The sequence below is a fragment of the Calidris pugnax genome, unplaced genomic scaffold (assembly GCF_001431845.1).
Source record: "Calidris pugnax isolate Ruff unplaced genomic scaffold, ASM143184v1 scaffold14, whole genome shotgun sequence".
NCBI lineage: Eukaryota > Metazoa > Chordata > Aves > Charadriiformes > Scolopacidae > Calidris > Calidris pugnax.
The window spans coordinates 97208-124392 of NW_015090793.1; the positions used below are offsets into that span (position 1 = coordinate 97208).

Genomic DNA, 27185 nt, shown 5'->3' on the forward strand with positions numbered 1-27185 from the left:
AAGTGTTATTAGGTAAATGCTTTTTATAGGAAGAAGTTTTGTATTAATAGTTCATTTCCGTGGCTTCAGGAAATATATTACTCTGAGATGTATACCTATACATTAAGGACACTGTTTTAGGAACTGCTATGTAGGGATAAAGCTTTTTCACTTGATGTTAGAGTATGTCCGGATTTACTATTTTTGGAAGAAATCACTTGTACAACTGTACCAAGCTTACAAGGCTCTGTAGTGTTCCAGTTATAGGCAGAACTGCAAAGGCGTCTAGCATTTTGTGGGGCTTGGTGGGGGGAAGGTAGGTGGTTGGTTTTGTTGTTTTTTTTTTTTATTCTGTCTATAATTACAGATTGCATCTAATCTCTTAATAAGGAGACACTTGGCTTTAATAACATGAAAAATTTAGCTTTTCATATGCCATCCTGAGACTGGCTTCATTAACTTGCCTGCCCTTTTGAATGATGGCCCTTCTGAGCTCACGGTAGCTGCAGTTTCACGATGGGTTGGTTTTGTGATGAAGCCCATTTGCAGCTTGAAGTTAGCACCGCTTCCCCACGGGAAATCGGATCTGTGGCTTGATCTGGGCTAAACAGAACACTGCAGAAAGAAATGGCTATTTTTAACATGGATCAGCTCATTGAGCTTCATAAGCTCCTACAGCTTGCATGGCCTCCTAAGTTGGTGAGGAGAGAACAGTGCACCGTGACATGAAGGTGGGAGTGAACAACCAGGAGTGAACCAGGATGGTGAGATTTTCTGAGCTTTGGTGCTGGTATTGATCTTGAAACTGTGGCCAGAAGCTCTCACTGTTGACTGCAAAAAGACACAGATGCGAGTGACTGAAGGTAGGATCTAAGAAATGTTGTATGAGTTTTCATAAAGAGCCCAAGACCTTGAGTTGATGAATTAGAATGAGCTTTATAGCTGTCAATCTAGTAAATCTTTGTGAATTTTAGGATGATAAATCATTTAGTAGTGCTCTTAGTATTTAACTGAAGATGACTCTACCTTTTCCTGGAATTGATTAATTCAGTGGTGGTGAAGTAGATACATCAAAATCAGAGAAAATATTTGAGAGAGATGAAGAAAAGCTGATCCATCCATGGCTTGCAGATACATTGGACTAGCACCATCTTCTGAATGTTTAGTACATTACAGCTTTATGTCTTCACTAAGGCATTAAAGAACACTTAAAAAAATATCCAGTCAACTTTGAATTGCAATAACCACAGTACTTGTAATATCTTTTTTTATGCTCTATTGAGCTTATGAAATTGTTAAGTTAAACCAAAACAAAGAATATCTACAGTTGAATTAGTGAGAAATTAAGATTATTTTTTTTTTTGCACTTTAATCTCTGTCCTAAAAAGTACATTTAATATTTCAAGGAAGGAAATAATTTTGTTAAAAAAGCTATTGAAGTCCAGCAATTGTCTATAGTAGCTCAGCTAAAGAAATCAATTAATGCAGTTTTTTTATGTTGTTTCAGTAATCCTGATAAAAATCACTTCATGTTAAATCAAAGAAGGGTTTATTGTTATTTTTCTGTCAGCAAGTTTTGTTTCAGAGTGCTTTGGCAATCCCTAAAGTTCAGTATAGGGAAGTTTGCAAAAACAGTAATATGTAATCTAAAGAGAAACATATTTTTTAAAGTTAGGCTCATAGAAATTAATTTGTCCAGAGGAATTCGTATGAACATTTAAAAATATACATATTGTAGTCATCATAGTGTTAAAAATATTCTTACAAGGTTATGAATCGAGTAATTCTGTGTTTTTCATATGTTGCTATGTAAAGGGTAGTGTTACATTGGTGAGAGAAAATGTAGATTCTAAATGATACAACTGTTCTTGTTATTTAGTGTCACTAAAACATTGGGAATTAGAAAGTGACGTATTGCTTAAAACTTGGCTTTTTTTTCAATGTGTATGTTTAATTACTGTGTTTGTTAAGGATACTGGATCCAAAAAGTGAAATACTGTATTTATTACTTGCAGAAACTTTTAAGAATGTGAGAAGAAATGCTGTAGCTATAGGTGCAGAGATACAAAATAATTATTACACATCTTTATGCTTTATTGTATTTGAGTTATGGTACTTAATTAATGGAATTGCCATTTCTCTATGAGGGTCACCCTGATGCTCTTACTGTATCATTGATAATTTTATTAGGCATTTCTTTGTCTAATGCTGGTGTGTTAGTGTACGCTCTGGGGACTGGAATTCCAGCTGTTGTTGGGCATCCTGGATTATGGTTTGTGTGAGTACAGGTTGGTTTGGTTTGTTTTGCTTTGCTTTCTCAGTGTTGTTCAGTAAATAAGCCTTTCCCAACTGTGTTTGTGCTGTGCTGGTCACTGTCACTGCCCAGTGATTTCTACAGTTGAAGTTTTTACAGCAAGAAAAATCCAGCTGGGGGTGTTCTCCTGACCCAGCCGTTTTCTCATTTCTCCTTGTCTCCAGGAAACAGCTGTTTATAAAGACGTTGGAGTCCAAATTAACAGCTTTAACTTAATAAGGAAGTAAAACTAATTGCTTCAGATTTCTCATTGGCACAAAGATTAGGAAGCCTGAACACAAGTGTTAACGAAGATGAAAGATGATTTAGCACACAAAGAAATAAATTCATTGTTCAGTGAAACTGTGTGATCTTAAGCAGGGCTTTAAATTTATCATTTCATACATGGTTCATTTTTCCGTTTGTAAAAATAAGATTAGCATTTGCTTAATTTACTGGGAAGAGATTTAGTCAGCAAATGATCTGTTGGTAATTGCAAAGTGCTTCTTAACTGGCGATAAAGGGCCATGTAAGAATCTCACTGGCTGGGATAAAAAAGCAACAGTGGACAAACTTTCTGTCTAGGAGGAGCTTGTAATCTTAGAACACAGTAGTGAAAACTGATTAACCAAAGGTGTGAAATTAGAGACCGTTCAAGTCCTTTCAGATGATGCTTTTGAGAGAGACAGTGGCATTAATTTGCTGAAGCTGGACTGTTCATTCTCTGTACCACTGTGCACAAAAGTGTCATTCTCCTCTCTTGCTTTCTGTGTCCTCATGACACCCTTTTAAAAAGGAAAAAAAAAAAAAAGCAGAATCATTCCAATTATGGTTTAACCCTAAGATAATAGTACAAGGTAACTCAATTGTGTATTTGTTTAATATCATCTTTTTTTGAATGCTTGTGTCCAAAAATGTCTGCATTAGAGGTAGGAATAAAGAATATATGTACCTAACAGAAGGGATCAGACCCTAACTATCAATGTAATCTTAGTCTGTTCAATCAAATGATACATGGCTGCAAGAATTTCTGCCAAGAATTTATTGAAAAATGAAAATGGGAAATGTCTAGCTGAGAAAAAAAATACTCTTATTTTCTCCTTGACTGTCCCTTCAAGCTGTGTAAGCCAGTCATCTGTCATCTTAGCTTTGAAAAGAAACTTGGGTGTATTCTTTTTTTCTTCGTAAGAAATTTTACTTTGGTATGAAACGATGCCTGCTGTTTGTATTTGCAAAGGTTAACATATCTTCTTAAAAACGACCTGTCATCGACCAAACGTTATACATGCTTGTTATTTAGGCGAGAATCCTGTCACGTTGTGTCCTCTGTAGTGCGCTTGGTGTGCTGGGATGGAGATGTTTGCTTCTGGCTGCTCTTCGTGCTGTTTATTGAAACCTGTTTTAAATCTCAAGAAATGTTAGCCTTATTAACCTTTCGCCTTCCAAAGATGCACAAGAACCACTACGTTTTATAGCTTTAGAAAAAATGGTGTAATCTTTTATTATTTAACAGTGTTGGAACGTCTCATTTAATATGGGATGTTTTTATGTAGAAAACTTTGTGTAAAGACTACAGCTACTTCCAAAATGCAAATCAAAGAGAACCTTTTATGCTAAATACATTCTTTCTTAATATTTTATGTGTTAGAACAAACTGTCAGCATCATCAACCCGATTTTATTGTGTGAAGTACCCTTATTCTAAGATGCTCATCACAGATTTTGTGTCTTTGTATGTCATTCTTTGAGAGGAAAGAGAATTTCACATAGGCTTTGTACAAATAAGTGGAGTTCAATAAGAGACGTATGCATCAAAATAGGCAAACCTCGATGCACGGGCAAGATGCCTTTCTCGTTTTAGCTGGAGACCTAGGAATTGCTTCCCTTTAATTTCCCATATTAGGCATGCTTTTTCTTGTTTTGTGTCTGTAGGAATTTGTCTTTTGGTTTAAAAGTAGCTCAGATCATAGATTTGGCATTTAGAGAGTTATATTTTTCTTTAATAATTGACAAGCATATTTGCTGATAATTCTGAGATATATATATATATATTTTAGAGGAGGAAGTGTTACAATGTTTTGTGTAAATTACAAGAGTTTTTAAGCTATCAATTTTTTTTTTCTTTCTGAAACCAGCAATTTCCTGTTGTAGTTGGAAATGTTAAGTGAAGTTTTTTAAGTATTAAAGTGCAGTACCAGCCATTGTTATTCTGCCTTAACAAGTCTTCTAATACAACGTTTGATTTGTTACTATGTCCTCGTAGGGAAGCATCAGCAGTAGAGGGTACATGACAGTGAGAAAGTAAACACATGCTTGCAATCAAATTAATGTATTTCATCTGTCTTCAACTAATAACAATCTGTCATGCTATCTATCTGAGAAGGGGCATAAACAGTTTATTTTGTGTTTGGAATAACTTCCTGGAGGTAGTTAATGTGACATGTAGTTTGTCTGACATGAGTATAACCAGATCAACACTCTAGATGTTTTCTTGATAACCTAAAAAAATTACTGAGAAAATCTGTACTGGAACTATATTTATATTTCGTTTTGAGCTTCCTTAAATCAGAGTAGTGGCATAGTTTTCAGTACTTCTATGAAAGAGTTTTCTTCTCTTGGCAGTTACACAATTTTAGTGTGAGAAAAAGATTGAAAGTATTACTAAAAATTTAACTACAAAAAGTTGCAGTTTGCATTCCAGCATTTAGGTTTGAGTATTTGAGAACAAGTATGTGCTCTAGTTATTTAAAAGTACCAAATCAAAGTTTGATTTTTGGTTTTTAAAAAGCTAGATAATACACAAAATCTTATAATACTGCAGACTTGGTACAATTTGTTTTCAGTTATTATTTCTGCATAATTCTGGTTATGTTACTATATCAGATAATAATAATTATTAATAATATCAGATATTTGTTCTATCAGATGAATTTTCAATTTACACAGAAAGAGCCTTTGTGTCTGCTGAGAAAATGAAAGTACACTTGCTTGAAGTTTTAAGTAACCCATTCAAATATTCTTTAAAAACTGAAGGCATAATGAAATAGCTCAATTTTTTAGTGGGAAAGCAGTAGGTTACTGGTAAGCGTAGCAATAAAAAGCTAGGGAGGTTTGTCTGTTGCCTTTTTTTCCTATTTTCTTTGGAGTGATGGCAGAATTAGAACTAAAACGGGGTAATATTGCCTGTGGCAGAAGAGGCCTGAGAGGGGTTCCCTGTGTCCAGGGCTGTGGACCTGTCGAGCTGTGCTCTGCCGAGGTGCTGTGGGGCAGTAAATCCCATTACCCAGAACGCTACCGCCAGTATAATTTCTATTTTATTATTTAAAATGGTTGATATTTGGGCACATCTTGGAGAAATCGTATTTTTATTCCCTTTTTCGTGCACTTTTGCATGGGAGAAGCAGAACCTTCACACTCTGAAGTTAAACTGACTGCGCTTGTTGAGCAGTGGACACTGCATGAAGGTATTGCTGTGTAACATCATTGTCTTCATCACTCTTTTAGGTTTTCAGGTGCTCAAGCTTGGTTTGTTCGTAGCAAATCAGTCTGGAATAATACCAAAAAAATAGGATGAAAAAGAAATCGTCGTATACAGCCCTCTTTTTTTATGACCCTGGAGTATTTTCCGAAGAGAAAATATGTACATAATTTTAAGCACATGTAAATCAAATTAATAAATTATTAAAGCATTTTACTTGTCATGTCTGTGTGGGCTAATCGTGATAGCTCATTATTTAAACATTATGTAATTGTATACCTTGTGTGAACAGCTGCAAATACTTTGCAGAAAGATTTATATTTCTTTTTTCACAGCATACTATAAGAGAATATATTTTTGTGCAGTACCGTAGATTAATATAGATGCTTAATTATAACTTTAAAACTATCCTTGATTGTATTAAAATATGAAATAGTTATAATATGCGTGATAACTACAAAACTATCACGATAGTTTTGTATCTACAAAACTAGATAGTTGCAAATTCAATCATATGTTAATACAAATGTTAATAGCAAATACTGTAGTTACCAATAAAAAAAAAAGTTTAGTTTGAACAGGAAAACTGTCCCTTTATAACAGATTCCCTCACAATTATTAGAGTTGAAAGTGAAAGAAGGTCGGATTTGGGTGGAGAGGTGTCCCTTTGCTGAAATTCTCTGAACTGTGTCTTTCATGTTTCTTTCCGTACATATGGTTTAAAAACTGGGTAAGTTAGTTATCACTGGTATAATCACCTAAAGTGACTGTATAGTGCCTGATCATTTACAAGTGTAATCTTATGATCCGGGAGGAATGGCAACAAACTCTGAAACGTTCAGCCTTGCTTAACATGCATTATGCATGCCACTCTGCTATTTATGCCATTCTGAACAAGTACTGTCACTATTTTTTCAGCTGCTTGGAAGTACCTGTACAAGTTATATATTTGTGTTTCTTCCAAAGTTATCTGAAAGAAAGATTCATGCAAAAATGAATGTTTTCTGACTTTAAAAAAAATGTAGTTTTACATGGAGTTCTTCTCCAGTGATGTTATGAGAGACTGGCAGCCCTGTGGGAAAGGGAGATAAATAGCATGAGTAGCAGCCTTTACATTCTGCATAAACGATGTTCTGGTGCCTTTTTAGAGTATGTGCAGTTATTGGTTTGAGTGACAATATTTAAATAAAAATGCACTATTACATTTTCCGCATTTTTGAAGATTATAAAACCAGAACATTCATCATTCTTTTAACTGATGATACACATTTTAAAATACTTACTGGCTTCATGTTTTACCAGTTCTATTACTCTGGTAAATTGTTACATGCATATTTATCTAATTAATTCTAAGACAATAGAGCTGTGGGGTTTGGTATCACACTTTATGCCTCGAAGCAAACTCTGGTGAGCTGATTATATTTGTTCTAGTTCATTTCAGTGAAGCAGGTGAGCTAAAGTAGTATTGAAGCTGCTTGTCTATTGGTTTTCCATCTACATGAGGTGTAATGGAATGGAAATGCCTGTCTGTCCCTGCACAGTGGTGCAATGTGGCTTGTTGCAGGCCTTTTTTTAATCTTGAAGGAATGGTACCTATATCTAAATAGCATGAGAGAAACAAATATGGCATTAATTCATTTACCATTAGTGCTTTCAAAGTCTCAAGTCAAAAATAGCAAAATTATTCAATCAAGACTGAATTACTGTTGAATGGCTGTGTGTGGGTAAAACACCCCTTTGTGTTTTAACTAGCACTTTCTAGTGTTTTTCTATTCCCTTGCTACTACCCAATAAACTAAAATTTCAGTGACTGACTCTTAATTTCTCAAGTAGTTATAAAGAGATTTGACTTTGAATGACTGTTTATATTGCCTTGTGTTCATTCAGAATTTTTCTATCATTTGATACCTGGCCTTGCAGTCTTTTAAAATAAGATTTCCTTTTGCATTTTGAGTTAGCATTGACTATCAGCTTTTCACTGCAAATAAGTGATGTATAGCGGCATTTCAAAGGATAATGAAAAATGTTGTTTGTATAAATCACCTGAAGATGGGATCTATTCAGATCTCTCTGGTCTTAAAATGGCTATTTTGTCCTTGTCTTAGAATCATAGAATGGTTTGGGTTGGAAGGGACCTTTGAAAGTCATGTAGTCCACGCCCCTGTAATGAGCAGGAACATCTTCAACTAGATCAGGTTGCTCAGAGCGCCACCAACCTGACTTTGAAGATTTCCAGAGGTGGAGCATCTACCACCTCAACAGGTCCTTGTCCTTCTTATGTTGAAGATTCCAGAGCTGGATGCAGTACTCCAGGCAGGGTCTCACAAGAGCAGAGTAGAGGGGCAGAACCATCTCCCTTGACCTGCTGGCCACACTGCTTTTGATGCAGCCCAGAATACAATGGGCTTTCTGGGCTGTCAGCCCACATCGCCAGGTCATGTCCAGCTTTTCATCTACCAGTACCCCCAAGTCCTTCTTGGCAGGGCTCTCAAACCTTTCATCCCCCAGCCTCTATTGATACCAGGGATTGCCCCAACCCAGGTGCAGAACCCTGCCCTTGGCCTTCTTGTACTTCATGAGGTTCACACAACCCTGCCTTTGGCCTTCTTGTACTTCATGAGGTTCACACAGGCCCACTTCCAGAGCTTGTCTTTGAAATGTCACTTGCTCTCCACAGAGGTTCACCACATGGTGGTGTTTACATCTTTTTCCTTTCATAGATTCTGCAGTTTTCTTCTTACCTGTTTTTTTCTCTCATCTTCAGGAATGCCTTAGAGGGAGTATCTTTGGGATTTCTGTGGGAGTTTCATACTTGTCTCTTAGATTCCATTTTCTTTTTTCACCTTGTTAGATCTCTGTTTAGTCTCACCTACAAATCAAAATTGAACTCTCTGGAGTTCATGAGAAACAAGTCTTTTAGCAAGCCTTACCTGCTTCTGCTACAGCAGACACTGATCTATGTGTGCTGGTTTCATCTACGAGGTGAGATTTTTCACTTGGATTTGTCTGGCTTGGTGGAAGTCATGTCTGAATTCCTGAAGTCCTAATAAATTTTTGTTGTGCCAGTATCTTTGTGGGATACTTGTACATACAAAAGCATATAGATCTGTTAGTTATGGAACAGCAATTTATCTTGCTAGCTTTAATTGAAATGTCTCTTCACACCAGACAAGCATAAAGGTTGATTCCAGAGAAACAAAACGTTGAGCTCTTGACTAGTTAGTTAGAAACAGAGTTGAAGAGGACAGCTAAGACAACAAAGATAATTTTGGGAAGATATCTGGCAACCATGGTTTTTTTTGTAGTTGTCACATAAGCTTTTTAGTGTGCATTTCGGGCATAAAAATGAGCAAACGGGAGCAGCCCATGTTGAGGATGCTTTTTTCTTAGAAAGCAACTTCAAAATTACTTTGGGGCTGATGAGCCACTTCTTCTTTCCTCATCAAACCAATCCGAGAAACCATACTATGACCTCTCTCTCTCCCCTATTGCTTTGACGTCCCTCTGCTTCTCCTGGTTTGTTTTATCCTGATTTCAGTTTTCATTTAAGTGTTCAATTTAATGCATATATACTAAGTGGCTCCTGTGTAGTCAAGAAATTTGCAATGTTCTTTGAAATTTTGACTCCTTTGACATTTTAACTGTTGGTTTGCTAACTTTAACTGCCATTCCTGTTGGTCCAATTTTTAAGACCTTTAGAATTTTAGAAATGATAGAGCAAAGAAATGCTTTAACTGCATTCTGTAAAACTTACTTCTCTTGGGGTTTATTTAACTTTTTGTTAATGTAGACATTTATTAATTGTAGACAACAGAGTTTGTATCCAAGCACTTCGTGATCAGAAGACATAATTTATTAATGTAGACAACAGAGTTTGTATCCAAGCACTTAATCCAAAGTACTGGTTTGCAACATTTGTGTGCTCTAGAGATTCACTGTTTGCAAATAGTTAAATCTCTTTTGACTTTTTAAACTAAATCCTTGTGTCTCTTTTAGACGTCCCATTGTGAATATCTAGCCATCAATTTAAATTCTGCTTGGTGAAAATGGACCTGTTAATTTTCCCCTGTCTTTGTGTTCACTTCAAATGAGGAGGATGACTGTACCATCTGGCACATAAACTTCGCTTTGGGCCTTTCCCTAAATGTTTGTGTTTGATGTGTGTCCAAACCTTGCAGATTCTTTCTTTGAGATCTTTGTTAGATATGGCCTATTTTAACCTTATAACAAATGTCCTTATTTTGCATTTTAATTTCAGCAATTCCTTTTTCTTGGCCAATGCAATATTATCTAGTCATTTAGAATTTTCTGCAAGATCATTTTCCTGCTTTGTACAATCAAACTGTATTTATGTATCTGATTCCCTTTCTTGCTATCCAAAACTTATTTCTCTTTGCCTTTAAACTTATCATGCCTTAAGTGCTTTCTAGTATCATCCTTCATCCCAAGATATCTATTCCTGCTGTTAATTGGCTCATCAGACAAGCTCACATTGGCCAGCTCTTAGTTTTCCTTCTATAAAGTCCCTACATTCCTTATAAACATCTTTTTAGAAAATCATTTTTCTCCTCCGAATCCCTCCTTAAAGTCTTTTTACTGTGATGTCTAAATAAAAGCTGGACAAGACTTATCTCCTGGTGTGCTAAGAATTCTCCCTGTTGAGCTGACCAATGTCAGATGTTAAAAAAAAAAAAAAAAAGGACTGGAGGGTAACTCTTTGCTGTATTTTAGCTGATCTTCAGCAACTGCCTATGGTTGTGCCCTTGGCCTCTGGCAATGCAAAGTAATGTGAGTTACCATAGTCGTCTTTCATTGACTGCAAACTGCAACTTTTTATAGTTAAATATTTATTAACGCTTGAAAACCTTTTCTCGTACTAAAACTGTGCCCTCTTTCATTGAGAGCTAACGTAACATGAATTGCCTTGCATTTACTCTGGGCAGAGAGTGTGCACACGGACAGTTACCTGGCAGTTATCTGGCATAACAGGAACCGTACAGTCCACGGCAGACTGCCTCTCATTCAGGAGACAAGCTGAAATACTTGTAAGAGGGGAGAGGATCTAAGAGTTACACAAAATTCAGAAACTTAATTTCACCTTGATTTTCACTTCCGGTCTTTTAAATTCTAGGGTCTTGGGTGCTTTTAATTTCTCTACTGTAGTAGAGTATATGCTCCCCTGACCATAGATTATTCTCGATTTTTCTTCAAGTAGAAAATAGGAAGCATTTGACATTATAATTTCCAATATGGCAGTGGCTTTTTCTTCCAGAAAATTGCTCAATTTTTTATCACGCTGCTGTGTTCTTCCATTCTCTATTCTTTCCTTCCTGGGAAAGGGAATTTGAGAGAGATTGTAATTTGTGAGCTTGTCTTTATTGACTTACATAAGCATGTCATGGTATTTCAGAGGTGTACAGTGCTCTATCTATCTCTATCTACCTACCTATTTTTTTTTTATTGCAACTGTGTCTAGGTTTTTGGAGTTCGGGTATAGTCAAAGAAATACAGTGAGTGAAATTTGGAGGTGGGGTTAAGGTTCCTTTAAGAGCTCATCAAATAAAAATAAAAAAAATATGTATTTATATTTCCCCAAAGAGTAATCTCACTGTTGTGTTTTCCAGGCTGCACTTAAAGCTAATATGTAAGAGTAAGAATAATAGTTAATAATTATATGGTTTAGGCAGCGTGCTGTATTTTATTCTTAAAAGCATTTCAACAGAGGCTCTCTTCTGGTAGTTATTTTTCAGGGTAAAAAAGTTAAGTAGCTGTTATGTAGACTGCATGATTTCTTGACAAAATTGTTATTGACTTTTAGGTTTTATCTTAGTAAATGTATTTGTCGTTCCTATTCTTTGTGGAACTATGTATATTCTACATTTAGTATTATGGAAAACTGTACTACAAACATTAGTGTTAACAGCTTAGTATTTTAGTCCTTCACAAATTAATGCCTGTGGTAACTGGATGATTTTAGGCCTGTTCTTATAAACAAGGCCTTACTGATGTACAAGGAACAGTAATATGTGGCAAAAACTCCACATTAACCAAGGTAAGCAGTATAAATGGGGTGTAGGAATCCCCTGTTAGACTAAAAATCTCCAAGAGAAAGTCTCCAGAGCCTACAAATTAAAGACCTCCAATATCATTTTAAAATAAAGCCTTTTATGTAGTAGGAGAGCATTTTTTCAGCTGATAATCAAATGACACTATTATGCAGGCTTACTAGATTTGCAAATTTACAGGTTTTTACAAGTCAGTTGGGTCCCTTCCTCAGGAAATCAGTTTAAGTTTTTTTTTCCTGTATTGACTCAAAGAGCCTGGTTGTCCTTAAATCCTTCTGAATATATTTGCCTTATAATTTGACGGCATTGAGTCAACACCCTTATAGGAACTGTAATGCAATAAAAAGAGAAACTGTTCAATATAGTTTCCAGTTACCTTAGGATCAGATTTGGAGAAACTGGAATGTACACAATAAAACCTGTGCAAGACTTGAGTTCCATGTTGTTTTGGAAGCAACTAGTGCTTTTCAACATAAAATACCATTTGAAAGCTTTGCTCTGCTTCCAGTGGTTGTAAAATGATAAAAATGAAAATGCCTGTGACTCATGAAATATGCATTTTACTGTTTTTAATTTTCTGAACCATACCTTTGTGGAATCAAAAACTTCATATACAAGTAAATAACCATCAGTGTTTTTACTCAGTTCTTTTTTTTAATTATAGTGAATGTTTCTCTCTACCATGTTCTGCAATAAAAGTTCTTTATAACTCATTTACATTTTTTACTTGGAAAAAAATATGTAGATTCAGATATGTGCTTGGTGAACTCTATTTTGTAAAAGTCTTTAGGTTACACTGGAATGTCCAATATGCACCACGCTTGCAAACAGGATGCAGAAAATTCAGTTCTGTCTCAGCTTTTTGCATGTCGTTAGCAGTAAAGTTGTTAGAAATTTCTTGTGTGTATCCAGAAATGAATTTCTCCTTTATTTCAGATATGAATGTGTTGCATTTGACCATATAATTTTAATTGTGGTTTCATTTTAGTTTGCAAATAAAATTAATCTGAGGTAATTAGTTATTTTTATTTTGACAAATTATTATAAAAAGAAAGAAACTTGTATCTGCATATATCTGTAAAGCCAAAGATTACATCTGATGTGTTTCCAATGAATAATTTCTAAGACAGGTAACTAAATGGACTTCATTGTACTAATTTTTCCTTTTTTCAACTTATTTTTAGTTGACTTGGAGCATATGCGCACAGTGAAAGTTGACAAGCACCAACGATTTTGTCAGGAAAACAATTTCAGTAGCCATTTTGTGTCAGCCAAGACAGGAGATTCTGTAAGTGAGAAGAACAAAATCCTTGTAGATGCTTTGTTTTTTATTTTAAGAAAACCATTATTCTGTGATATGATGTAACAGCTTTATTATACTTCACTTACCAAACTGAGAACTTTGCTGCAGGCCCTTTTTGCCTACCTCCTTGCATGAAAAATAGATCTTTTTGTAAGTGTATATATTCTTTATTAATTAACAGCGGCTTCTCATCTGATTTGCAGTTTGAGGTATAGATTTTAATACGGAAATGGTCTAGCTTATTCATTAGCGTGAGAACTGAGCCCAGCTGGATGTCTGTCAGCCAGTAGTTAATGTATTCCTTCAGTCCATGTGGAGTCCCATCTATGGACCATCAATATAGCAACTTCCAACAGTTGATAATGTCACAAAACCCTGTTATGATCAAAGTGTTTAATATGGGTCCTGAGCCATGAGAGACACTCTCTCTGCAGGTCCATTGAAATGTGAACATTCTGGAGTTTGTAATGCTTTGCAGAGCACATTTTTGAACAATCTTTTGACTCTGAGCTAACTGGGTTATTTGTTTTAGTTGGAAGCTTATGGAAGAAAAGGTTCTTTTTCAGTTGACTGTATCAGTCAAATTAAATCACACTGTATTACTTTGCTTCATTTCTGTCACATGCCTAAAGACTTTGTCATTCCCATAAAACAGGCCTGTATCTGTCTCCTGTTTATGACAGCATGGTTTATTTTTATATTATTGAATGTTAAGACCATGTTCAATTATATGGAAGTATAATTCTGTAACACAAATGGAATCACTTGTTTTAAGATCTTTGATGAAACTTCTACATTGGGCTGCCTAATTTTATAAGAAAATAGTTATTCTTTAAAATCTAACAATACTGCAGTTACAAATGCAGTGAATTCTGATTCTCCTTATAGTTTGTGTTAAACTTTTGGCATAAATTTTTGTTTTAAGTGTGAAAATTCAAGCTCTTTTGCTAGAAACAAGAAAAATTTTATAATGCTTCAGTCAATGAAGTGTGGTTTTGAGAAAACATATTCCTTTCTCAAGGAGACAACCTCTTGTTCTTTTTATAAGGTTGATATATTTAGCATTGCAAATTATGAAGGAATATTTTTAAATGATTCATGAATTACAGCAGCATCCCAGTATATATACTGATTGTGCTTTTTTTAAATTTACTGTTTAAAAACAAAAGTAAATCTGAATATGCCTAGAAAGCATTAACCTGAAATCTCTGTTTAAATATCTACTAACAAAAGAAGGTATGAGGTGTAGTTCACAGTAATTAATTTTTAGTTTCAATATAGATTTGAATTACCTCTTTCAGTGTTACTGCACACTGACCTTTTAAATTCTTCATGTATTTGGGTAGTTGTGCAGGAAAGACAGGGTGTTTACCCTAGACAGTGATTTAAGAAGAGGCCATCCATTGCTACTGTGGATATAGACTAGAGGAGTCTTAAATACTCACTTAAGATAAACGAAGTGATTTGTTTTGTTTACCTCAGATTCCTCCAACAGACTCGTATGCAAAAGATAATTTTATGTACACAGAAAAGCCTGAAAGTCTCCTCAGGGGAGAAAAACTTTTCATGAAAGGGTTAGTGCAGCGAAATGTCTTACTGTCTATCAAATTGCATAACTTAAGCACTGAACTCGTGCCTGATGTTTTCTGAGGTAGCTCAGTGCAGCTGAGAGCCTGGTGTGGCTTAAAGCAGGTCTTGGAAAAAGATAAGCCTGGTCAGGGTTTCCTTTCTTGCTGTGTGGATGCTATGAGAATTGACCACTCCTAGACCAAGGAATTAGAGAAAGAGAAATTCTTTTGGAAGCTACTGTGGCTGATTGGTTGTGCCACTAATTCATGACTGGTTTCCATGTCAGATGTAAGAAAAAAATTTGTAAATGGTATCTTTTTGAATTTTCATTGCAAATGACTAAAAGCACTTACAGAAGCCTTACCTTTTGGGGGTGGCAGCTTCATGATGAAAAGGAATGTTTGTTAGTAGTTCAGGTTATGAGCTCAGTTGAATAACCATGTAGATAAAATATAATATGTAGCTTGGCAACACAGTGTTCAGCACCAGTGCGAGCTTGAGCTGCTCCTCTTTACCATCTGTTGTGTTCTTTAATCTCATTTACAATGCAGCTGCCCAAACAGGAAGGTTGGTGGACTGGATTGAGAGGAAGTAAAGGAGTTATTTAAGATAGCATTCCCACTCTGTGTTATGTGTCAAACCATGTCCGAAGTCTAACTCTGTTGGGCTACTGTGTGCCCTACAGCATCGTCCTTGTTTCCTAGATGACTTTTGCTCAGTATAACACAATGTTTTGGAAGACTCTTCAGAACAAATATATAATTGCTTGGCTTTCATATTGCTAATGTTTTTCAAATGTGTGGAGTAGAGATTTTGGGTGATGTTGATGCACAGTTCTGTTGTTCTCAGTAACTTACATCGCTGTTGCACAATACCCTGGCAATATATTTTATACTAAACATTAGTGAATACCCTTATTCATATTTTATAGCACTGAGAGTAGTATTTGAGAGGTGGGTTGTGTAAAAGCTTGTTTAAACTTAGGTCTCTGGAGGCAGACTAGAAGTGTTGCTTAACAATCCAGCATACTGTTCATTCCTTGTACCATTGTTGAGTTATTTTCTCCAATTTTTAAACAAAATTGAATGTACCAGATGAGGTTATTTTCAGATCTGTTTTGCACAGGTCATAATTTTGTATATCTCACTGTTTACAGTTCAAGAATGGTTTGATATATTTGAAAGAACCTCAAGGATGTCTGTTTTTAATCATTTAAATGCAATTTAATTTTTTTTTCCATAGGTCTTCCTGTGTTTTCAGAGAATTGCTGCTGACATACTTGGCATCAAATTAAACAAAGCAGAATTGGAACAATCACAGGTGATTTTCCACAAATACATATTTTTCCATAGTATTTTATTTAGTGTTAATAAAATAATCTCATTGCAAATTAGTAACTGTCCATTAAAGCAAGCTGTAGCTGTTGTTCTGAAGACAATTATTGACTTTCACAACAGCTTTTAAAAAATATAGTATATTTTCCTTAATAAAGAATAAAAATTCTTTATTTTTCATCATGATAAACTTGCTGAAAAAAGAAAACTTAAGAAAAAACTTTAGTGTGAGAGCTGTTTGTTTAAAAATAGTATTTCAAATTGTTTTAGAAGTTAAAAGTATCATTGTACATGTTCATATACAGGTATCATGGGAGACATTGTGGTATATACATTAATTACTGTACATTGATGTCAGATACACTTTCTATGATAATTGTTCTTTTCTAATTCTTTACATATTTAAAAACAAATTTTGTTTTAGAACACTACATAAAGACAAGCTTCTATGAGTGAAAATGTTCTAAATCAATCTTCATCTTAGAAACACAGGAAAAAAATATTTTTCAGTGACAGAGTCAGGAATTAACTGTGTCAAATCCTGCGTTTGGTTAATATCAGATTTTAGTTTTCGTTCTGTGCCTGTATAATACAGGACAAGAACACTTTCTTCAATACTGATTGTCTGCCTCGGAGAAGGAATATTGACTTTGTAGTCACTATTTCCCAATTTATTCTGATGTGCAGATGAGAAACAAATCCTATTCTGGTTTGGCATAGCCATTCTCAACAGTGGGCTGACCCATGGAATCATGTGTATGGGTTGCTATTATGGCTCCCTGGCATCTACAATTAATTTTCTCACTGTACCAGTCCCAAATAATCCCTAAAGAAGCTGTATGGTTTCTGCTGTTGCATTTTGTCATTTGTTCTTTGTCTTATGAGTGTTACCTTGGGGGATTTTGTGCCATTTCCTCTGCAGTAAGAAAGGGCTGAGAGAGGAGAATGTTTCCCAACAATCAGGTGGGAAGGTCATCAAGAAGGTTTGTCCACCACTCTGTTGTACAGGCTAACAGTGAGTTAGGGGTGTGAATATAGTGATTTCACCGTGAGTGCATGGTGAAACCCTGCTCCCTGTCTTGCTCTGAACTGTAGCAGAGCCTTGTTGCAGTTCGTGTGGTTCAGTAATTGATGTATGCAAAATAACTCTAATGAGAACATTGTTTTATGGCCTTATGAATTAGTGAGGAAAAGATATTTTCACTTTTATTAAAAAATTTGAACTATAACTATATATTAATTAAAATGCGAGTACTTGCTTAACTGTATCAACCAGAGTTGGAAGTCACTTAGATCTTATCAGTGTGATAGGAGATCAAAAATGGTTTAATTGTTTAAATAAGCAATCGAACAAGAGGTTTTCTAATGTAAACCCTTTTCCCTTACCACCCTCTTCTTCCTAGTTTCTGCTTCTAAAAATAATTTTTCTGCCAGGAAGACTGTGTGCATAGGTTTAAACCAAAAAGATTTTCTACAAATCCAGTTTCAGAAATCTCAAAAAGAAGGATTGTACTACTGCGGCAACCCTTCCTGTATAATGATGTTTGAGATTACAATATGCTTATTTTAAGTTTTCTTAGTGAACCAAAAGGTAGCTGTTCTCACTGTGTAATATCCTGGAACTGCTAGTTATTACCAACGTTAAACCAGTACCACAAAATAAGTCAACAAGTTTGTTTAAAAGAAAGGCAAAACATTTCTTATGTACAGCTTGGTCTCCTGCTTTTTGAAAATACAATAAACATGTAATTTCTGCAAGTGTTTTGCCACAGCAGTGTTTACAATCTGTGTTGAAGTGGTTAACTAGAAAACTGTATTGCAAACAGTAAAATGGTAAAATGTAGTGCATACCTAACAAGCAAAGCCAAGGAAATTTGAAGAGCTGTCATTTATAGGTAGAGAAATATCCTGATACTTGTAGTGCATACCTAACAAGCAAAGCTAAGGAAATTTGAAAAGCTGTCATTTATAGGTAGAGAAATATCCTGTCTTTTCAGTGATCTTTTACTACTAAGGCACCATCCGTCCATTGTTCTGAGCTCAATGATTATTTGCATATAAATAATTCAGCATGTAAAGAGTTCTTTAATTTTTCTTGGATTGTAGCTAGCACTGGAACATCAGCCTTAGACCTCTCTGTCCTGTGTGGTGGTGTGTTCAGGTGTAAGCTTGTAGATAGATATGCAAATGCCTTAAATTAAAACCATGTCTTTTCAGTGATCTTTTACTACTAAGGCACCATCCGTCCATTGTTCTGAGCTCAATGATTATTTGCATATAAATAATTCAGCATGTAAAGAGTTCTTTAATTTTTCTTGGATTGTAGCTAGCACTGGAACATCAGCCTTAGACCTCTCTGTCCTGTGTGGTGGTGTGTTCTGGTTACTCAGGTGTAAGCTTGTAAATAGATATGCAAATGCCTTAAATTAAAACCAGAATATGAGAAGTGTGGTTATACAGAAAATTGTATCTTTCCAAAGAAAGTGTCTATTTTTAGGTTGTTTTTAAATTAGAAACCTCTATATAGCCCTGTCTCGAGTACATAACTTTCTATATCAAATTGGTACCCACTTCAAGCAGGTTTCTTCCTACCTTAGTATTATAATTACAGTTTTTAATTTTGTTGAGCAGATCAATGGAATCTTAGGTTGTTTTAAAATTAGGAACCTCTATGTAGCTCTGTCTCGAGGACATAACTTTCTATATTAAATCGGTACCCACTTTAAGCAGTCTTCTTCCTTAGTATTATAATTACAATTTTTAATTTTGTTGAGCAGATCAATGGAATATGCAATATGTAGATCAGACAAATTTGATATTATGCAAACTGCATTAACAATAACCTATAAATAGTTACGATGCATAAATTCAATACTCACATTACTGGTAATGTGAATCCAAGCTATATAATATGTAGATCAGAAAAATTTGATATTATGCAAATTGCATTAGCAATAGCCTATGAATAGTTACCATGCATAAATTCAATACTCACAGTAACTCACACATTACTGGTAATGTGAATCCAAGCTATAATGGTAAAAAAAATAATGTTAAAAGGTCTCTGAAAAACCAAGGACAACAACAAAAAACCCAACAACAAAAGTAGAAATAAAGCCAGTAAATGGACAGAGAAGTGACTTCCTTGTCACTATCGAGGCAGAGCAGAAGTCCCTGGTGCTGCCACGCTGTGTATGGAGCTGAAGAGTGAGAGCTGGAAAGCAGCTGCCTGCCTTTGCAAGGTTGTGCTAATCAAGTGTCATTTCAGTCTATTCTGAGCAAGCAATAGTTCTTTGTTACCAGTGAAACATTTGCTTCCTTTCAGAGTGCTATTTTGAGCAGGCCAGAGGAATTGCCTGAATTTAAGTCAGTGAGAAACCAATGGGAATTGTATTGGAGTGTCTGTCTGGTAGCTGTATCTTAAGGTTTATTGTTGTATGGAACCAAATACCTTGGTCACTTCTTAAGATAGGAAGGGTAAAGTCTCTACATAAAATTGGAGAAGGAAAACTTTCACCTTCATATCCTCAGGGAGATGAATAGGACTTTTCTTAAGAGAAAATTTATTAGTCTGCAGTGGAAAAGACTAATTGAAGTAATGTGTTGATGCTGTTTCCCAAAAGCATGGAGCTGGTCTGTTGGCTGGAAAGATGATGTTGCCATTACTAGCTTTCTGGTTTAGCACAAACTTTTTGTACAGCAGGTATAGGTTCCTTAGAGAGGGGGTGGTGGTGGTGAGGGTTGTTATTTTTTTTTGGTTGGTTGTTTCATTTCTTTTCCCCCATCTCTAAAATGGGCACAGTGCTTCCTTAAATTGTGGCACAGTTATATTAATATGTTCCTTAAAATTTGTAGCCATTGGACTATAAAAGTAGATAGATAGATACTAGATAAATGCTATAAAGAAACAAATAAAAGAAGTACAATAGTGTTACTCATCCTTACATCAGTAAGTATGCAAGTGTTGACTTAGGTTTGATTTTTAAACCAAGAGTAAAATAGATTTTAGTTTTTATAAATGTGCACTATTTACACACTGGATTATATCTTTGTATTTTCCATATTTTGTGTAATGTGAGGTTTCCTCATTTTGAAAATTTAGGAGGTTGTTGCTTGAATATGTTTGTCAGAGAACATCAGAGAACTTCAGTCAGTCTAGGTGGTAGCAGGGTGAAAGATGAAATACTGAGTTTGTGTAAAATGCCAAGAGTGAAATGTTATAGGTGAATTATGTTTTATTATGTGTTTCTTATTACTGATTGCTTGATATTGAAAATACACTTTAAAAATTATTTCTCGCATTGTTGATTTTATGCCAGAAGATCATATTTCTTGTGTTTAAAATCAATTATAATTGTCACAGTCACTAGGAAGATCTTAGAAGTGACTCACAGGTGGTTAAAAATAAGTATCAGGAATCCCAAATGCATTATTTTAACTTGTATGAATTTGTGGGCACGACTTTTGAGCTTTGATGACTGGCAGAACTCAGAACCCTGTGAGAAGTGGATGGAGTTCTTAGTCCGCTTCAAATTAAGAGTAAAATTTCTGTTAAGTAACTGTGCAAGAACGAGCCTTAGAAAGTTAATTACTTACCATGCATGGCTTTAGAAAACAGCTGCAGCAGTTTAAAATATTAATGCAACCCAAGCTATTTGTTACTGCCCTTTTGCTGGAATTTATCACTCCCCCAGCAGAATCAGAAAATGGAAGGTGATGGTGTGCCTTGGCCACATCAGGGTGAAGTCGAGCAGCTTAGCTTAAACTGCTGCTGAAAGTTGTTTTTAAGTGAAGCTGCCAGACTTTGTGCTGAAGCGGATGAGGTGCAAGTACACGTTACATTCCACCAGCTCTCCTCTGGCAGCAGTCGTCTCCAGCAGAGGAATAGGACAGACATTTGGGGGTGGTAAGTTTTCAAACTATCTCAGCTAGAGCTACTAAGCCTTGTCTGTTAACGTGCTGGGATGAATGTTAATCAAACCTTTATTTGGTTAAAACTGTGGTGAGACAAAGAACTAGATTGCTCTTTATGCGTGACTGGAAAGTAGAGCATGTTTTTGAAGTGAAACAGTTCCAAAGTAAGAAAATTGGAGATCCTGACTTATTTTCAGTCCTCGAAATCGCAAGGGTCTGATGAAATTTGAGGAAATAGCTCCTTTATTAATCAAATGTTTTTCTTCCTATATTTTTTACATTCAACCGTAGTGTAAAAACCGCATGGGGTACGGCTTTGTTCCTTGGCATTGGCAAGAGCTAGCATTTTTGTAAGTGATGTGTAGTTTTCTCTTTAACTAAATGCCAGTTCAGCAAAAGAGGGTGTGTGCGCCAGCTTTGTACAATAAAACCTTTGGCAGATAAGTCAGATCTGGAATTCGGAGCATCTACACCAAGAAAAGTTATCTCTTATTATTGACATGGTTTGAACCATGACAATGATATGCCTGACACAGAAACTTTGTGTCAGAAACTGATACAAAGAAGCTCAAGTTTTTAATTACCATGAAGTTAATAAAAGAAATGTTGCAGTTGTATATTTTTACTCTTATTTAGATGAAATTCCTTTTGAAAATCCAAGTCATTTATGATAGTCAGTTTCTTGCTACAGCGTGCCTAAGCATGGGTCACTAACCTGCCTGTGTTTACAGGATGGGATTTAGAGCAATGTTTCGAGGAACAATTAATTGCCTACTGATTGCAAGACTTTTTCCTTCCCTCGCCACCCCCTCCCACCTCCAGCTCTAGTCAAAAGATTGGTATGAAGAAACTAGGTCCTGTGAGGTCAGATAACACTGTTTAATGCTGAAACTCCTACTAGCGCCTTACATAGGATTTGGCAACCTTTCCCTTGATAACATCAGGCCAGGAGTCCAGTAAATCATGACTGTTGTCCGCTAGATAAGATAATATGAATGTGATCAATTAAACTCAAGAAGAGTACATCAGCAGCTAATAAATTCAGATCCCTTACCAGCCAATTCAGTTATTGGTGCTTGTTTGATATATAGGTTTCATTTACAGAGGTAATCTTTAATATATAGTGTTTATATATTCATATAATCCACTTTGTATGTTGTTTCCTTTAAAATAATAGTATTTATTTATTTATCCATTCATTTTAACCTTGAAAATATGTTGTGTAAAAATTAAGTATTTAAGAAAAAGTTATTAAACTGGTTGAGGGTATCTTTTGTAGCAGAGCTACCTCCTCTGTTACTTCTTTGCTGAAATTGTTCTATGAATGTTTCTCCCCTTTACACAAACACTGGATTAATAGTGGGAAAACTTTCAACAGCTTGCTTTGTCTTTAAAGGGAAAAATGAAAGCCTTTTATTTTCTCATATGAAGTATAGAAAAAGCAAAGCTTTGCAGCACTTAAATACGAAGTTGTTAATTTCTGTCACAAAAATTATTTTTTAATTATATATTTAGTTACAATGCGATAGTTATGTAATGGCAAGATGCATGTGTCTGTCTAATGCACTTGTTGCAGTTGTTGATGGGGAGCTGACTAATGTAATATTTCCATTCCCTAAACTTAAAAGAATAGGCCATTGCCATCTTTTCTTCCACTGAATTGCCTGCCTTTTTATTCTGTCCTTCCTCTTGCTTTAATACTCTTTTGTTGATTGCATGTATGAATGTTTCACTTTGGTGGTTTGAAAGGGCATGTCCTTGGAGAAGCTTGAGAAGCAGCCCTGATGCTGATGGTGTTCCAGCTAGACATGTTGCTCTTGTATGCACTTTCGTTTTGCTTCTGTGTAGTCTTTTTATGTTATTCATTCATTCTTTTCAACTACTGATCAATCTCTCAATTTTTTTTTCCTTCTCTTCTTTTTTTTTTTTTTCTCTTTTCATTCTTCTCCTTGCCCTCTATCCATTACGTTGCTACATGATTAACAGCAAGTTGTCAGGGCAGGACTAGTGAAATATCCTGAAGAAGATAACCAACATCACAACACTTCCAACTGCCAGAGCAAAGTCTGCTCAATGCAGTAGTTCAGGTATTGATGGAAAACTTGGGTTTGGTTGCTTTTTTTTTTTTTTCAAGCTTCGTTGCTTTTACATGAAGTAGCAACTGTTGCAGTAACCTCTATGGGAAAAATATATATTTTTTTAATCTGTAAGCACATGTAATACTTAACATATTAGTTTGGAACTATGTGTACAATTATATGGTGTTTCTAATAACCATATAAAGTTCATAGAAACTTTGAAGTACTTCATGTTTCCGTGTTATGAAGGTCCTCCAGTGCTGTATATTCAAAACATTACATAGCTGCCTCAGAAATGGGCGTAAAATTGGGATCTCATTTCCTTCTCCTCGCATAGGAGTGACCAACAGTCTTATCAAATGCTTTGTAAATAGAATGGGTAATATCTGTTGAACTTGTATTAGAAAATAAATATTTGTGGGATGCAGAGTTTCTTTTTCTGTTAATTTAGTCTTTAGTCAGTCTGCCTAGCAAAGCTTCTTTCAAATGTGGTTGTAGAAACTTGCTTTGTATTCTGTCCATATTTTCCTATGAAGTGCTTGGAGAAAAGTCGGAAAGACAAATTTATGTACAATTTCCTATTACAATTTAGGCAGTTATTCTTAAAGAATGCATACCATAGTCTTTATAAACTAATATTGTTTTATTATTTCCATACAAAACAATTTTCATATAAGTAAAACTTTATTCATTGCTTTTGGAAAAAAAGGCATGTTCCATTTATAGTGTGGTGAAAACCTACAAGATTTTGCCTTCAAGAAGGCACTGCCTTCTGCTTGGTACAGATAAACTGGTATTTAGAGTGAGAATTAGCACCTGATAAGACTTTCTATAAGGTAATGGAAAAAAAAAACCCTAAACAATGTCTGTTTTGCCTATTTGCCTGTTTCATAGTAAAATATTTGTTGAATGCTTTGCCAGCATGAAGATTGCATTTTCTGATTGTTAATGTGTTTTCTTTTATGACAGAGGGTGGTGAAGGCAGACATTGTCAACTACAGTCAGGAGCCTGTGACAAGAACCGTGAATCCTCCCAGAAGCTCAATGTGTGCAGTTCAGTGACTTCTCTGGTTCGATACCTTTGGTGGTCCTCCTGCCTCGACACAGGATCTGGGATTACCAGGAACTTTGTTTTAACAGTGACCATCACAACAATGCAATTAGAGGTTTCAGAAACGTGTTGCACCGTTGTACGTTGAGAAGCAGCTGGCAGTTTTTTGGCTGCCCGACATTCAAACGTGAGACTACACATCTTGAAAAAATAAGATCTATATTCTTTTAAATTATATTTAAATAAAGCAGTATAACTGTGTTTATATGTTTCCTCCTATATATTTGACTGGTACTGGAATAAAAATGGATGAAGAAGTCCCGCATTCAAAATACTTTTGAAGACATCACCATGAAACGGTTTTTGCCAAAGCGTTTTTCAGATTTTTTTTTCTCTGTTTTTCTCCTGTGATCTGAACTAACAGTCAGCAAAATGTAACTTGGAAAAGCTATTGCTGGAATAGTTTTAAGCACATAATATATTTTATCTAGGGATAATTTGGAAAACATTCCATTAATATATATACATAGAGCAAAAAGTATAAATTGTATCCAATAAGAAACAGTACTTGAAATAAAGCTGTAATATAAAAATAGTTACTTTTCTGAAGTCTCAAGTTGTCTCCGTGGATGCTCTGAAAAATGCTAGTGTTTTTGTGTATTTTTATTACCACATCAGCATTTCTTTTTGCAGTGGTAGATACGCTCATATGTCTTCATGAATATGGATGAACCTCAGTCAACAGTTTGGGCTGTAAATGTTGAGTGATATATTCAGCATGCATTAGAAACTGTTGATAGATCAATTAGGATCAGTCATTTTTAATAACTAACTGAATGACTTTTGGCCTGGTGCTCTTTTCCTTCTAGTAAATGACAAATAAAGAGCTCTCTGCTCTGTGATCGTCACATTTCTCCTGTTTCTTTTCTAGCAGTCTCTTTTAGACATGCAGTTCTCTGCTGGCACATCGGAATAGAAAGCTAAGGAAAGGAAAAAAAAAAATAAAATAAGCCAACTTGATTCCAGACTAGAAATCTTCCTGTTTGAACTCCAGAATGTGTTTTCTTACAAAGTACAGTAATATATTTGGAGATTTAGAAAATTAATGAGCCTGAGTGAAGGAAGGTTGTATATCACAAGTGAAAATGTTAATGTCCTTCAAGTGAGTGTTCCTATTAACCTGTTCAAGCAAGTGCTTCATAGTTGGAACTACTAATAGTTTAATAAAATAGTTAAACTATTTTAACTATGTTTAAAAAAAGATTGCAGATGGCAAAAATATGCTATTTGTTATTGTTTTGGTATATTCCAAGTTCATTGCAAAGCTATGTTCATTTTTAAACCATTCAACACACAGCTTGACACATGGTTTTATAACCACATGATGATGACTTAGTATTGTTAATGTTTTATCATTCAAATGTGGGAAATTCTAAGAAACAAGCTGAGGTACTGAGAAATTATACTACACTAAGATAGGTGTGGATTTGCAGTAAGTTATTTATTGTAGGGTTACAATCTTGTGTTCTTGTTCCTGTCCTGTGGAGTTCGGGTCCCACTGCAGAGTGGCAGCTTACCATTACATGCAACCAGAAGGTGAGCTATCTTCCACTACCACCAGGTGAGAACTTCTCTTCAAGGAGTTTTTTTCTGAAGTAGCTAATGAATTTACAAGTTTGTGTCCTCCAAAGCCCTCAGATTTCTTGGTGTGTTTCTGTCCTGAACTCTGCCCATAGGTTGAAATATTCACAAGAACTGTCCCCTCTCTGAGGAGCTGAGCAGAACCCGGCTCAGCTGGAAGCTGGAGCCACCTTTCTCTAGTCTGTGTGAGTCAACTCCACATTCCTGCTTCCCAAGTGACATGTAGCATGGTCTTAAAAACCAAGCAGTGCTTTTCTTTTAAAAAACTCTGTAATCTTCCTTTTCAGAAGAAAATGTTTTTTTCATAACTTGATACGCAAAGCTTATTATTATCTTGAATAATAAAAACCTTTTGCTTCTACGTTTGGGGCAATCCTGCAGCATGAAGGCTGTGATACTGGTTCCAGGAGAAGCTGTTTTACAGATGGATTTTGTCTCCATCTCATCACAATCTTTTCTTCTCAGTGCCTGTTTTTCTAGCTGTCTTTGACTTATACGTCCTTTTGTGCTTTAGTCCCATTGATCTTTTCACCATTTTCTAATGTGAAAGCCCTACCTCCTCTGAAGATATTTTTGTTTACATTTCCAAGCTGCTGTCATTCTTCCTCCCTAACATACGTGTATATTATTTACGCTAACCAGGAATCTCTTGTCTTCTGTGCCCCCAGCCCCTCCTTTTGCTGCCCCTCTTAACCTCCTCAGATTTTCTGCATTGTATACTGACTTCCACTCTCCCTGCCTTCCCCTTCCCTGGCTTGCCCCATTTAGATCCATTACCTGTCCACCTTTTAATCCTTACAAATGAGCTTTGCTCTTTTTGCTGGGCCCTGGGGACCGCACCCCGTGCCTTCGGATTCCAGCTGCCCTCTAAATCCTGGGCTGGGGCTGCTGCCTTTGAAGTGCTGCAGCAGCTGTGGATGGAGATTTCGGGGGTGCCTTTGCCATCCCCCTGGCCCAAGTTCCTCCGGGCTGAGCAGAAAGGTCAGAGAGAATTCTGGAGGATTAAGCAACCTGCAGAGAGGGAGTAGACACTGTTCTGTAGGGGGAAACTCAGGATCTCCACGAATTTACTCAGAGAGGTGCGTAGGGGGAGGCAGGTGAGCCACCACCCTGTGCCCCCTCTCCTTCCCTAAGTGACGTCCCGCTGCTGGTCCACATACGGTAAAGTTTAAGCATCTGCCATATTAATGCACTTAAAAAAGTTTTTTTTTGCAAGGTGAAGAGGTTGAAAGCCATTCAACAAGCAGTAATGAAGTTAAATAATGCAACGCTTTCCAAAAGCGAGGCGACATATGCTTAATGTCCATTGACATGGGGAGCGGGCTGGGGGCCTGGGGGGGAAACGTGTTTTTTCCTGCAGCTGAGGCCAGATGAAGGGGAGAAATGTGTTCGGGCCCTGATCTTACACAGATCCACGGGGGTGAAGTGATCTGCCTGCGCAGAGCTGTTGTAACTAATCATTTCAGTCACAGCTTCGCAGC

The 27185-nt window shown here is 35.9% G+C and overlaps 1 protein-coding gene across 2 annotated transcripts in view; it reads left to right on the forward strand.

Moving 5' to 3' along the window:
* RAB28 (RAB28, member RAS oncogene family) overlaps positions 1-24971 on the forward strand; it is a 77213-nt gene extending 52242 nt beyond the window's left edge. Inside the window, exons 5-8 of one of the 2 annotated variants that reach the window (XM_014936079.1) lie at positions 12999-13102; positions 15929-16006; positions 22921-23021; positions 23982-24971. In XM_014936079.1, coding sequence (XP_014791565.1) covers positions 12999-13102; positions 15929-16006; positions 22921-23016 — 278 coding nt within the window. In that variant the 3' untranslated portion in view covers positions 23017-23021; positions 23982-24971. The remainder of the gene's footprint in view (positions 1-12998; positions 13103-15928; positions 16007-22920; positions 23022-23981) is intronic. The other variant, XM_014936080.1, reaches the window with a different exon arrangement.
* The last annotated feature ends 2214 nt before the right edge of the window (positions 24972-27185 follow it).